General features: G+C 46.2%; 1 protein-coding gene and 1 pseudogene across 7 annotated transcripts in view; both read right to left on the reverse strand.

Moving 5' to 3' along the window:
* Positions 1-668: 668 nt before the first annotated feature.
* On the reverse strand, positions 669-768 carry LOC116269547 (annotated as a pseudogene).
* A 7641-nt stretch (positions 769-8409) lies between these two features.
* BTBD16 (BTB domain containing 16) overlaps positions 8410-14357 on the reverse strand; it is an 81263-nt gene continuing 75315 nt past the window's right edge. For 4 of the 7 annotated variants that reach the window (XM_021943787.2, XM_021943792.2, XM_021943793.2 and 1 more), the window contains 5 exons: positions 13957-14034; positions 11561-11659; positions 9856-10044; positions 9521-9571; positions 8410-8552 (listed from right to left, as the gene is read on the reverse strand). In XM_021943787.2, coding sequence (XP_021799479.1) covers positions 8484-8552; positions 9521-9571; positions 9856-10044; positions 11561-11659; positions 13957-14034 — 486 coding nt within the window. In that variant the 3' untranslated portion in view covers positions 8410-8483. The remainder of the gene's footprint in view (positions 8553-9520; positions 9572-9855; positions 10045-11560; positions 11660-13956; positions 14035-14357) is intronic. The other 3 variants (XM_021943789.2, XM_021943790.2, XM_021943791.2) reach the window with 2 other exon arrangements.

Here is a 14357-nt window from a genome sequence, read left to right on the forward strand (position 1 = left end):
AAACCCAGGGATGTCCCAGCTGCCCACATCTCCAGCCTCTGCTGCTGGCTATGCTGGTTCTGACCACTGGGGCCTTCTTCTGTGTTTTTTAAAGGCACGAGGCTCACTTGCACATGTTGTCTGGGCTTAAATCTTCTCCCAAGCCCCTAATTCCTCCTCTTTTTTTTTTTTTCAAATAAACCCCAGTTTTATTGAGGTAGAATTAATGTATCACACAATTCGTCCACTTAAGTGTACAGTTTAGTGGTTTTCAGCATATTCACAGAGTTGTCCAATCATCACCATCGTTCAATTTTAAAACATTCTCATCACCTGAAATGGAAACCCTGTGCCGTTTAGTGACCATCCTCTTATCTTCCAGCCCTGAGCAACCACGAATCTACTTTCTGTCTGTAGACGTTCCTTCTCTGGACATTTCGTATGAATGGAGTTATATAATACGTGTTTTTTTGTGACTGCCTTCTTTCACTTAGCATGATCTTTTTAGGGTTTATCCATGTAGGAATGTAGGTGCCAGTCCTACATTCCTTTTTAGGGCTGAGTAATGTTCTATTGCATGGATAGACCACATTTTGTTTATCCACGCATCCACTGATGGACATTTATGTTGTTTCCACTTCTCTTTTTTTCTTTTTCTTTTACTTTTTTTTAATTTAAAAAAATTTATTAAAAACATGGTACATTTCACAAATTTTTATGTCATCCTTGTGCAGGTGTGATGCTAATCTCTGTATCACTCCAATTTTAGTATATCTGCTACAAAAGTGAGAGCTTTTTTTTCTTTTTTTGTAAAGGGCGATCTCATTCTGTCACCCAGGCTGGAGTCCAGTAGGGTGATCACGAGTCACTGCAGACTCCACTTCCTGGGCTCAAGTGATCCTCCCACCTCAGCCTCCCAAGCAGCTGGGACTACAGGCACGCGCCAACCCCCTTTCTACAGGCACCTCCCCCTTTTTGCAGGTGCACACCATTTCTCCTGGCTAATTTCCACTGTTTTGCCCATTGTGAATAACCCTGCTATGAACATTCATGTTCACATTTCTGGGTGGTCATATGTTTTCATTTTCTCGGGAGTATGTAACTAGAGGTGAGAATTGCTGTATCACATGGTACTGTACGTTAATTGTTTGAGGAGCCACCGGTTTTCCAAACCAACTGCACCATTTCACCCTCCCACTAGCAGCATATGAGTAGTCGTGTCTCTACATCCTCACCTAAACCTGTTTCAATTCCCACTCCTACTTCAGCTCTCCGTGTAAGCACTGCTTCCCTGGGAGGGCTCTCCTTGGGCCTTGACCCCCACACCAGGATCTAGGTCAGCTTTCTCTGCTTTATGCTCTCTGGAAACTGTGCTCTCCAGGGCCCTCAGGCATTCTTTAGTGCATATTCCACTAATAACTGTCTTTCCCCACACACTGTAGGCTCCGAGATGGCAGAGACTGTGCGTTTTGTTCGCCTTCGCAACCTCACCCGAAGCCTGGCCTGCAGCAGCTCGCTGTAAATCTATGGCGTGAGTAAAGTCAAGGAACAAAAGCGCAAAGGTCACATGACTCATTCAAAGTCACAAAGCTCAAAGTCATGAGGGGCAGCCATAGGAGCCCTTTGTCCCACATCTGCCATGCCCACAGGGCAGCCACCAGCCATTGAGTCCACTGAGCACTTGAAGGGTGGCTTGGCCAACTCTGGGTGCACGGCCTGTGAGTTAGCACTCCTCTGCAAGGAGGAGTTAAGAAACAACAAAAAGAAACATGACTAGAGTGACTAAGAGTGAAATTTTAAATTTTATTTCATTTTAATTTACTTAAATTTAAGTGGTTAGTGCAAGTAGAAGGAGCAAGATAAGAATAATATCAATACCGAGCTGAGCTCCACTTCCCCAGCATGGGAACCTTCCTTTTCCGCAGCACGGCTTTCTCCAGAAAGAAGTCTGAGGTGGCCTCAGGCTGGGCCTCAGGCATGGGCATGGCCTGCCACTGAGGCTCCACTCGTGGGTGGCCTGGGAAGAGACTGAGAGGCTCAGAACCCTAGAGAGTCTGCAAAGTCAGGAAGCATCCAGTTCTGGTTTCACGCTGGGTGCTGTTGTTACCTTGCTTCTTCTACTTAAGCTTATGGCAATTTAAATTTAAATGAATTAAAATGAAATAAAATTGAAAACTCAATTTCTCAGTTTGCTCCAGCCACATTTGAAGTGCTCAAAGGCCACGCATGGCTAATGGCTACCACATCAGATACCACATCGGATGCCACATCAGATGCCACATCGGATGCCACATCGGATGCCACATCGGATGCCACATTGGATGCCACATCAGATGCCACGTCGGTTGCCACATCAGATGCCACATCGGATGCCACATTGGATGCCACGTCGGATGCCACATTGGATGACACATCTGATGTCACATTGGATGGAGCAGATATGGGACATTTCCATCATTGCGGAAAGTTCTGTTGGCTGGTGCTGCCCTCAGGGTCTGTCTCACTGAGGTTTCTTCTGTCTCTCTCTCCTCCACAAGAACCTCTTTTCCCAGCTCTCAAGGCCTCAGGGCCCAGAGGCCCAATCCCCCACATCCTACACCTACCCCCATATTCAAGCAGGGCCTGGGACTTCTGGTACCCAGGTCATCCCTGGGAAGCTCACTCGTCTCCCCAACAGCTTGGCCAACCCCAATCAGTAGCCTAGGCTTACAAGAGCAAGAACAAACTCTCTCCTCCCCAGAATTACAAGACACACCAGTCTCCAGGATGCAAAGCCCTCTAAAGAGGGGCAAGGAAAAAACCCTCTCTTACTCTTTCCAATTCATTCCCGTTTTGATGAGCCCACGGGACAGTTCCTTTCTCCAAATCCTCCTCCTTCTGGTTCACAGGCTCAAGCACTCACATCTGTTTTTCCATATTCACAGAATTTGAGAATCTGCTGATTGCAGCCAGAAAAGACTGCAGAGAGCACCCGGGTCAACCTTTTCATTTTGCATAAAGGGAAGTAGGCCCAGAGAAAGAAAAGGGACTGGCCCAAGATCGCACAGCAACCATTTTGGCCTTCAACAAGTACTACCTGACTCCAAGCAATAAGGGTGAAACAATAAGGAATAAATTGCATAAAGCACGTATTATGTGGTAGGTGCTTTACAAATCACATCAACTTATTTAATTCTTACCATGAGTTTGATTGCCTATCTCAGATCAGTCTCTGAGGCTCAGAGAGGTTAGATGGCTTGCCTAAGACCACACAGCTGGTAAGGGGCAGGGCTGAGACTCAAACACAGATCAGATGTACTCTAGAACCCGAAAGACTTGGTGTGTGTGCACCAAATGAGTCCAGGGCCATCTCCCCCTTTGAAGGGGAGGGGCTAGGAGGTGAGCCAGAAGGTAGGCATCGGGAGAGGTGAACGAGACATTTCAGACATGGTACATAAGATGTTTCGTTAACCACTGCTCATGGCCACTGCTTTGGGCATTGGGACTTTGGGCTTTAAAATTCAAATTCTCCCTTGAATCTCTACGAATTTCTCCCTTGTAAGAAAAGCTTGTAAAATTATCTTAGGAATTTATGTCTCAAAACTAATACTTCTCAAGTTCAGAGATTTTATGATGTACATACTGTGGATGTTTGGATAAACAGAGCCTCTCCCAGGATGTACAACTCACTTTCAACCACAAAGCAAGGGGACTCCTTGCTGTAAAATGAGTTTTTAGGTTGCAAATTTTTGCCACTAAAATTTTTGAGGTGGACCATGCCCCCTAGTGGAAAGGGGTGAACTGTGACTGTGAATTATGGCTCACCCACAGGAGGGGCCTCATTACTAAGTTCTGTTTATTTCATATTCTAGGAAATTTGTTTTGCTTTGTTTCGAATCAGCCAGTGTGGTGAAATCGATTCACAGGTTTTTTGTTATTGTTTGGATTTTGTTTTGGCACTGGGTAAGGAAGACAATTGGGTGTGTGGAGCACAGTAAGAAACCCTGCTGTGGAATTGACACACAGATCAGTTTCTGGGTGTGATCCACAGACACCCTGCATCAGCATCCCCCAGGAGGCCTGTTATAGTGCAGATTTCTGAGCGTCTCTCAGACTTCAAAATCAGCCTCTCTCAGCTGGGGCCCAGGATCTGCACGTGCACAAGGTCCCAGGTAATTCACATGCATATTCAGTCCTAGAGCCATGGGGCTGGAACACCATCTGTGTACTGTTTCCCTCCATCCCCACCTGCAAGGACACCCCCACCTCCCCCCCCCCCATCCTTCCAGGCCTAGGTATGTGCCACTCTCCCACCCTCGCCCCTGCTCAAGGCCCCATCATAATCAAATGAGATATCATATGGGGCACACCCTGCACATCGCGGCCTGGCGTGCAGCAGATGCTCCATGCACATTGCTTTTGAACAGATAGATATTCAAGAAACATTTGAATTAAACACCCTAAAACATTTTCACTCTTCTCAGTGGGCCATCAGGGGAACTAGAAACAGACAGGCCTATGGCCAGGCCTGAGCTGGACTCCCAGCTCTGACACACTGAGGAGCCTTGGATGAATAAATTTACTTTACTTTATCTGGGCCCAGACTGGAGTGCAGTGGCACAACCTTGGGTCATTGCAACCTCCAACTTCCTGGTTCAAGCGATCCTCCCACCTCAGCCTCCCAAGTAGCCAGGATCACAGGCACACATCACCACAGTCAGCTAATTTTTGTATTTTTAGTACGGTCAGGGTTTCACCATGTTGGCCAGTCTGGTCTTGAACTCCTAACCTCAAGTGATCCACCCACCTCAGCCTCCCAAAGTACTGGGATTACAGGTGTGAGCCACCATGGCCTGGTCTCAGTTTCCTTCTTATCAGACATGGAAAATACACCTACCTCATGGGGTCGGGAGGATTCAGCGAGATGGTGCTTAGTAAGCATTTTCCCACCAGAATCATTACTCCAGCTTGCTGGGGCTCCATTTCCCCCCTTGTACAATTAGGAGGTGGAAATGCCATCACAGGGCCCCTCCCTGACACCCCAAGTCCTACTGCCTCCGGTACCTTCCTGTTGCCAGGTCAAGAGGAAGGGGAGGAAGCCCAAGCCTTCAGTCCTTCCCTGTCTTTTTGGGGTTGCCTTCCTTCTGCCACCCCAGCCCCGCCCCAGGTTTTGGGGCTGCCTTTCTCCTGCCCGCCCCAGCCCCTCCCTAACATTCCCTGCTCTGCTTTACTGCTCACCTTACAGACACATTTTTGGCATCACTGCTTTGCAAGTTTCTCCCACTCTTGCAAACTCCTGGCGAATGAGTTTACATATTTCAAATACCTAACAGTTGTTTCCCCTAGAGACTGGGCAATCACTCATGTTTCAGAGACGCTTCCAAACAACCTCTCCTCTCTTAGACATCTGCAGATTTGCTTGTCAGTGTTTTCAGTTCTCGTCATCCCTGTTATCCTACAGAACTGTGGTAAAATGCCACAAGGTTGCATTTTTGCTTGATCCAGTAACACCAAGCCCCCAGGCATCTGCACAGGGGCTGGTCCATAAAGGGGCCTCACATACAGTGCTGCCTGCGGGGCTCACAGCGCTGAGAAGGAGGCAGAGGGGACAGCTTATGTCTCTTTTACAGATAAGAAAGTGACAGTCATGGAAGATAAGTGACAAGTGACTTTTCTGATGCCCCACAATTTGAAGGTGAAACAAAAACACCATCTCCTTTCTCCGCAAACATTGTGCTCCCTATTAAACAAATCACCCTGTTATCTTGTTTAACCTCCCTCGCCTTCCCCGCTTTTTTTTTTTTTTTTTTTTTTTGCTTTTTTTTTTTTAATTGAGACAGGGTTTTGCTCTGTTGCCCAGGCTGGAGTGCAGCGGCACAACCACAGCTCACTGCAGCCTCAACTGCCTGGGCTCGAATGATCCTTCCACCTCAGCCTCCCAAGTAGCTGGGATTACAGCTGCGCACCACCATGCCTGGCTAAGTTTTATATTTGTAGAGATGGGGTTTCACCATGTTGCCCAAGCTGGTCTTGAACTCCTGGGCTCAAGGGATCCACCCACCTCAGCATCCCAAAGTGTTGAGATTACAAGCATGAGCCACTACACCCTGCCATCCTGTTTAGCTCTCTCAAGAGAAAAATGAGGCTCTGAACTGCAAATCCCATTTTCAATGGAAAGAAAACTGTAAATGCACCTAAAATTCCTCCTGGAAGGTCGCCTACCAAACATCTCAGTGACGGCAGTCCCAGGCCGTTTGATTTTCTTCTTTGTATTTTCTCACTTTTCTGTGACATGTATTATTTTATTGAAGTAACATTTAGTTTTTAACAAGTAAAAAAGTGAAACTATCATGTTATTTGAAAATAAACTACAGCTCCTGGTGAAAACCTGGATGAATCTCTTAAATGCGATGCTGAACAAAAGCATGCAGGCATGAAAGAGTGTGCACTGTCAGATTGTTTGTAAGATATTCAAACTAAAGAGCCAAACTAATTCACGGAGATGGAAGTCGGTGTTGTATTCACCTTGGGGGTCCACTGGGGGTGTCTGGGGTGCTGGTTATATGGGTGTGTTCACCTTATGACATTTCACCAAGTTCTGTCATAGATTTGTGTGTGTTGATTTTGGTCTTTTAAAACATTGAATTAAAATACTATTTATCTATATTACTGAGTATTTCGGTGCCCCCTTGGGTTATATGCCCAAGCAAGTGCCTCACTTGCCTCATCCTAGGCCCCGCCCTGCAGGGACGGGAAGAATCACTGAGGCCATGTTATCCAATCATCCACCCCACTGAACCACATCTGCCAACTCACCAAAACCCTTTACATTAGGGACTAACCTGGAAACATACACTACTCTAGGGGTTTCAAACAGAATCAATATAATACAGAGAACTGGTTCCCAGATGAAGTAAAACTCAAGAAGCTAAACAGGGAATGAGGCGACCCAGGGACTGCAGTGAAGGAAGTCCCCACTGCCCCAAAGTCTGGAGGGACACAGGGGTGAGGTGTTATCAGAACCAGAAGCAGGGACCTTTGATGGGTACTGAAACCCTGGCAGGAGGCTGCAGGCATGAGCTGGGGCACGAGCTGGGCAGCGGAGGAAGGAGACACAGTTACTGCTGGAAAACGTCCTCTGAGCCCAGAGGGTACAAACTACCCAGGCCTCTCCTGTTCTCTGTCTTCCAAGCTCCCATCCCCACCTCCCGTTGACTGAACCAGGCCAGAAGCAAGCTGGTGAGGCAGCCTGGGAAACAGGGCTTGGGGAAGGGCGGGGAGAACCTGCCAACAGGCTCCCAGCGCCCAGTTCCTTTGCGCCTCCCTGCCAGGTCACACTGCACTGGTTTCTCTGCTGGGAAGGAGGCTCCCCCAGCTGTGTCTGACTCTAAGGTGATTATTAGACTAAACTTATCCACCTAATTGTCTGCATAGCGTCATCGACTCTCCATCACTTTTCCAAAGACAATGGGTAATACAGTGTGGTGGACACACCCTCAGGTGACCCCTTGTATAATTCTCTCCCTTTGGGTGTGGGTGGAACATGTGACTTACTTCTAGTCCAGAGAATAGGGCAGAGGGGAGGGGCTGTCACTCCTATGATTACCTTACGTTATGTAAGATGCTGTCTTAGCAGACTAGAGTGAGAGATTCTTCTGCTGGCCTTGAAGAAGCAAATAGCCATGATTTGAAATGTCTGTAGAGAGTCACATGGCAGGGAACTGCAGGGGGCCACTAAGGCCTGCGCAGCCTTCTCTCTACCCTGGTAGCAGCCGGGGCCCTTGGTCATACAGCTGCAAGAAAATGAATCTGCGAACAACCTGAACGCGCTTGGACGTGAATTCCCCTGGCCATCTCTTCAGATGAGAAGACGGCCTGCCTGCCACTAAACCATAGTCTTATGAAGCTCTGAGTATAGGACCCAGTGAAGCTACACCTGAATTCCTCAACCATGAAAACTGTGAAGTAATCGATGTGTTGTTTTAAGTCACTAAATTTGTGGTCCTTTGTGACACTGCAATAGAAAATAAATAAAGTGGGAAGGAAGGTTCTCTACTTCCCTCCTTCCGAACTGCAGAGCTTCAGTTTAAAAGGTGGGATAATAAATAAGTCACTCTGTACTTAAGAGTCACTTCCGTCCCCTCCTACCTCTTGTTCTGTCTGAGCCCAAACAGCCAGGGACAATTGGCAGGCAAGTTGTTCTGTGTAGCAGACAGAGCTGCATCTAAGGGAAGTCCTCCATGCTCCTGGCTGCAGTCCGTTGCCGCCGCTGGTGCTTCCATGGTGCTGGGAGAGGGGCGAAAGTTAGGGCTGGACTCAGGGTGCCGTGGGGGCAGGGCTGGAAAATGCACTCTTGGGTCTGGCACGTTCCACCCTCAAATGATACAAATGTGGACAAAAGTTCGAATGAGACCATCACCAACTAGGAAAGGCAACGGAATGCTTGAGTGCTCCCTTTTATGTCATTTTATTTTCTTTTATGCAGACCAGTGGGGGAAAAATCCCATAGATTCTTCTGGAAACTGTCAGGATGGTGGGAAGATGAATGCAAAACTTACATAGATTGGGATGCCCACAGTTTGGATTTTCAAGATCTAAAACATGAAACAAAACCAAGCGAATGTGACTTTTAGGATAAACACAATGGCCCCCCAGAAAGGGAAAGAGGAAGGCCTAACAGTTGTAGAAAATGCACATCAGAATAACTTGCAGAGGGTATTGGAAATAAACTGCCAATAAATTAGGAATAACTTAAATACAATAACGTGCACAAATCTGAAGAGGACAGCTTGATGGATTCTCACAAAGTAAACACTCCTGTGTAACCATCACCCTGATCAAGACAAATATTTCATCCCAGTACTTTGGGAGGCCGAGGCGGGCGGATCACGAGGTCAGGAGATCGAGATCATCCTGGCTAACACGGTGAAACCCCGTTTCTACTAAAAAATATAAAAACTTAGCCAGGCGTGGTGGCGGGCGCCTGTAATCCCAGCTAATCGGGAGGCTGAGGCAGGAGAATGGTGTGAACCTAGGAGGCGGAGCTTGCAGTGAGCTGAGATCGTGCCACTGTACTCCAGCCTGGGTGACAGAGTGAGACTCCATCTCAAAAAAAAAAAAAAACAAAGACAAATATTTCCAGCCCCACAGAAATCTCCTTCATGTTCTCTGTCAGTCAATTTCCCAGCCCCTCTCCCTTGCCCCCACAAAGGAAATTGCTACTGTGATTTCTAACATCATAGAAAATAACCTGGAAGCTTTTAAAAATACTGATACTCAGGCCTGACCCATGGAGTATCTATCTAGTCTGGTGATCTGGGTGGGGCTCTGGCCTTGGTAGTTATAAAGCCCCCAGGTGATTCTGACATGCAGTCAGGACTGGGAATTACTCACTGGCTTGTGGCAAAGTCTTATTCTGGTCAGAAGCCAGGCCAGGCAGTGGATCTGCCTAGATGCTGGCAACCACCTACTGAGGTAGATGGGCCCCGTCCTTCCCCAGTGGGCCAGAGTGAGGCAGGTGAGTCTGGGCTGTGGATTTCAGGGAAATTAATGTGTCACTCACAGGCATCAGTGGAGGTAGTGATGGCAAATACGCTCCACAGAGCCTGCTCACCTAAAAAAAAAAAATACCCTTTGATGCTTATAAAATAGATCTAGTGTGACCCAAATCAGGCAGTCTGATTTGGGTTATAGTTATTCATATCCATGATTTTTCATTCTAGAAGAGATTTCTCTTTAGCATTATTTGAGGCTGTGATAATCCTTAAGAAACTGAGCCAGATTTTCCAGGGATCTTCAGTGTAGAGCACTGGAGATTAGAAGCCAGTGATCCCCAAAAGGATGGGGGAGAGAAACAGCAAAAAGGAAATAAAAGAAAAAGACAACATGAACACTTGCATGGCTTTTGCAGGATGGCTTGGTCAACCCAAACTTCTGCATGATCTGGTTTGTCCTGAACTCCTGCCACTTGCTGTCAACCAGGGCCTGGGCTCTGATCTCATACTTCACCATGCGTGCCGCTCGCAGGCTGACGGGCTTGTGCTCGTAGACCACGAAGGGGGATTCCAGGTCTGTGTGCTTTATTCTCTGCAAAGAGAGTGACCCACCTCAGGTGGAACTGCAATCGGGGTGGCCTAGAGTTAGCGAAAGCCGGCGCCTGGCACATAGACCCTGGTATATAATGTGTGCAGGCAGCAAGCGGGCTTTTCCCAATTGGCACCGTCTCCTAAAAGTTGCTGCTGCTGAGTAGGTTGTGATTTGAGCCCCCACCGTACATAAACCAGTGGCTGATGGCCTGGGCTTTGGCCAATCTAGAAAAACACCATAAGTCAAGCTTTATGATGGCTTTGCCAGAATTAAAAAACCAATGTAGTACTCAATAAGGGCATTTGGACTATTGTTGTCACGTAATTCGTCTCTTCCACCCAGAAGAATTCATTGTGTAGGGAGATGCCTGAGTCAGTGGAGACCACTGAGGACACCAAGAGCTGAGTCCCAAGAAAGAGAAATTACTTGCTCCAGGGCACATATGAGGTACTGGCAAAGCTGAGACTAAAACTCTGGTTTCTTCATTCATGCATTAGTTCACTCATTTATCCATTCATTCATTCAGCCAGCCATTTAAAGCCCCTTTATATGGAGGTTGCAGTGAGCCGAGATTGCGCCACTGCACTCCAGCCTGGGTGACAGAGCAAGACTCCATCTCAAAAAATAAAGAAAAATAAAAAAATAAAACTCCTCTATGTTCTCGGTACTGTGATTGGCAGTAGTAATAAAAAGATTAATAAAGTATGGACTCTCAAAAGCTTGCAGTTTAGAGAAGAGAGACTTGTAAGCAAATCTTAAGTGGAACACAGAGATCTTTCACCATAGTTGTCGTTGTCATCATCAACATCATCTTCCTCATCTTCCCTAACGCACATGGTGCTTTGTGTGTCAAGCTTGCTCCAAGCCACCCTGCACAGATTAACACATTTAAACTCACAACAATCTGGTGAGGTATGTCCTGTTACCTTCTGTGTCTTAAAGGTAAGGAAACTGCACAGAGGAGAGTTCCTGGCACTTGCCCAGGTCCTATAGCTCACAGGCTGTTTGCCTGCGGACTCTCCATTCCTAAACATGACATTCTCCTGCCTCTCCTAAAGTCCAGCAGGAGCACTACGGGGAAGTCAAGTACCTTTCTGGGGTCCTGCCCATAGCCCACTTTGCAGCTAAACAAAATTACCCCCTCTCCCAGTTGGGGACGTTACCGGTTATCTTCATGGGAGAATAACTGAATTGTTTGTATAAATTGAAGATGAAGTGAACCCCACATGTGGAGACAGAAGACTAGAATCTAATCCTGGCTTTACCAGTAGAGGCCATATAAACACAAAGACGCTCAGTTTTCAGATCCTCATCTGCTAAATGGGCTACCAATACCTACTTCCCAAGGTGGTTGTAAAAATCAAATGACATCACATATACGAGCATGGTTAGCACTTACAATACATTTCATGTCAATTAGTAATTAATGATGAATCAATTATTATTAATTCAACATGGATTGACTCTAACTCTAAAAGACTTTCAGAGACATAACTTTCGTGTACTCTATCCTTACCTGCATGTAAAAACTATAAGAAGTAGTATCATGTTTGAGTCCCGTTATCTTAAAGAAGAATCCATATACAGCAATCATTTTCGAATAAGTTGTATTCTCCTAAATTGAGAAAGAGAAACAACAAAGTGAAGGGGGGAAAATATTTAGTGTTCAAAGTCAGCCAGGTGCAGTGGTGCACACCTGTAATCCCAGCACTTTGGGAGGCTGAGACAGGCAGATCATCTGAGGTCAGGAGTTCAAGACCAACCTGGCCAATGTGGCAAAACCCCATCTCTACCAAAAATACCAAAAAAAAAAAAAAAAAAAAAATTAGCCAGGTGTGGTGGTGCGTGCCTGTAGTCCCAGCTACTCAGGAGGCTGAGGCAAGAGAATTGCTTGAATAGGGGAGGCAGAGGTTACAGGGAGCAGAGATTGTGTCACTGCATTCCAGCCTGGGCGACAGAGTAAGACTCTGTCTCAAAAAAAAAAAAAAAAAAAAGTCAAGAGGACGTGGTAAAACAAAGTATAGCGACAACAACAAACATCAGTCATTCAGCAACTGATTTGAAAGTGAAAATACAACGGCAATTTTAACCTAGGAAACATGGAGAAAGCAAAACTGAAATCCTTGGTAGTAGTAATTACTACTAACAATTTGGAATAAATTCACTCCAAATTGGATGGCAATTTCAACCTGAGTTTAAAAAAATTCTATACTACATATTAATGCTTTTAAGTGTAACTTATATTATTTTGAATGAAATATACTTTTAACAATCATGCAAGAAGATACCACTGCCCAGTGAACCCTGGAGACTACCTCTAGAACTATTGTTAAAGGAAGAGCCATCAGTGGCCCTTGAAGGTCAGCTTTGACTGATTCATCTTATTCCTTAAAAATATTTCAGGTCTCCAATGAGATCACTTGGACTCGGGAAGGGGAATATCACAGACCGGGGCCTATTATGGGGAGAGGGGAGTGGGGAGAGATGGCATTGGGAGTTATACCTGATGTAAATGACGAATTGATGGGTGCTGACAAGTTGATGGGTGCAGCACACCAACATGGCACAAGTATACATATGTAACAAACCTGCACGTTGTGCACATGTACCATAGAACTTAAAGTATAATAAAAAAAAATTTCAGTTCTCACAATACTACAGAAAAAAATTACAAAGCAAAAAGGAAGAAGATATTTAGGCTGCACACAGCTCCAACTTAAAATTTCTTCTATTTTTATGTTTTTCCCCATATTTTTCCCTATATCTCCCTTCTCAGGTCCCTGGGAACCCAACAAGTTTGCAAAAGTTACAGTGTACCCCCAAAGCCATGCCTCACCCCAACATTCACAGTCCCCTGGCTGCAATCCTGCTTGGCAAAAAAGGTTTCAGATCAGGTAATCAGTGTTTCTGGAGGGTTTAGACGCTCCTCTCCTTGGTCGCACTACAAACAGTTGGTACAGTTAGTAGAAGTTAGTAGTAGCCTTAGTAGTAGCTACTGAACGGTGACAATATAATTTACTCTTCATGTTCCTCAGTGAAGTAAAGAATAGGTTAGGTATGTTCTTAGATGTGGTCTATAGACCTTTGAAAAAAGCATGTTGTTTCAATTTGATGGACCCAAGAGCCACTCATAGCACTTGCGGGAAGTCCTGGCTCTGTGATCTCCATCTGCCCACTTAGGCACGACATCTCTGCAACCAAAAGGCTGAGCCAGCCTCTCCAGGGATGACTCAGAGGGGGACTCTCTAATGATACATTCAGCACCTTTTAGTTCTTGAAACATGAATTCTTTTGAGATCACTGCGGGGGTGTCTTGAAATAATCAAAGGAGATCAGTGATTTCCTGGAGAATTGTTTCCATCACAGGAAACCCAGCACGGAGCACAGCTACCAACCCCAATGCTCCCCTGGTCACTAAGTGCCAAGATGCCTTGCAATCAAGCTCCTGGACCCACTGCAGTTTTATTCTGAGATCTATCAAAATAGCTGCCTAGACTGAGTTCACCCCTATAAGCTTAAACATGGACTTGGCGTGGAGTCTCTTGTTGAGCCAGTTTGCAACTGTTGGTGTTTGTGGGAAATAGGATGACCAACCTTTCCCAGTATGCCTTGGCCTTTCCTGGTTTTAGAATTGAAGTCCTACATCCCAGGGCAACTCCTCCATCCCAGTATCACCAGGATCGCTGGGCCCCTTAGTGGGGTAATTATTAAATGGCCTGTCCCAGGCCCCTGCCTTGTGAATTTTATTTCCTGGGAGCTGATGACTATGCAGGAGAGACACCTATGATTCTCTCTTTTGGTCCCCTGACCTTCCTACCAGGAGCCAGAAGTGATCGTGGCTGCCCTCCAAAGGTTCTTAACTAAGCACAAGAGGGACAATTCTTCCCCTTGTTTGGGTGCAGTTCTCAGTACCTGGTTAAAAAGCAGCCCAAATCTCACAGCCTGGGTGTTAAGATCCTTCAGTTGGTCCATGTCGCCCCCATTCTCCAGCTGAAAGGAAAACGCACACAACTGACCACAGAGGGATCCTCTGGACACAAGTGCCTGTCTTCATCTTCATGCCTCTTTCTTGATGCCTGCACCCCTCACCATGTTTGAAAAAGAATTTTGCCTCTAGACTCACATTCAGCCATTCATTCAGTTCATAGACATTTACTGAACACCTACTGTGTCGGGTGCTGTGCCCAGTGCTTTCAGAGGATGCACGGAGAAGACAGAAAAGTACCTGAGCAGTCTCACCTGGGAAATAAAATGTGTACACGGGGCAGAGACGATCACGGTCACAAAATCAAGAGCAAGCGAGGCCCCTCATG

This window comes from Papio anubis, chromosome 11, assembly GCF_008728515.1.
Source record: "Papio anubis isolate 15944 chromosome 11, Panubis1.0, whole genome shotgun sequence".
NCBI lineage: Eukaryota > Metazoa > Chordata > Mammalia > Primates > Cercopithecidae > Papio > Papio anubis.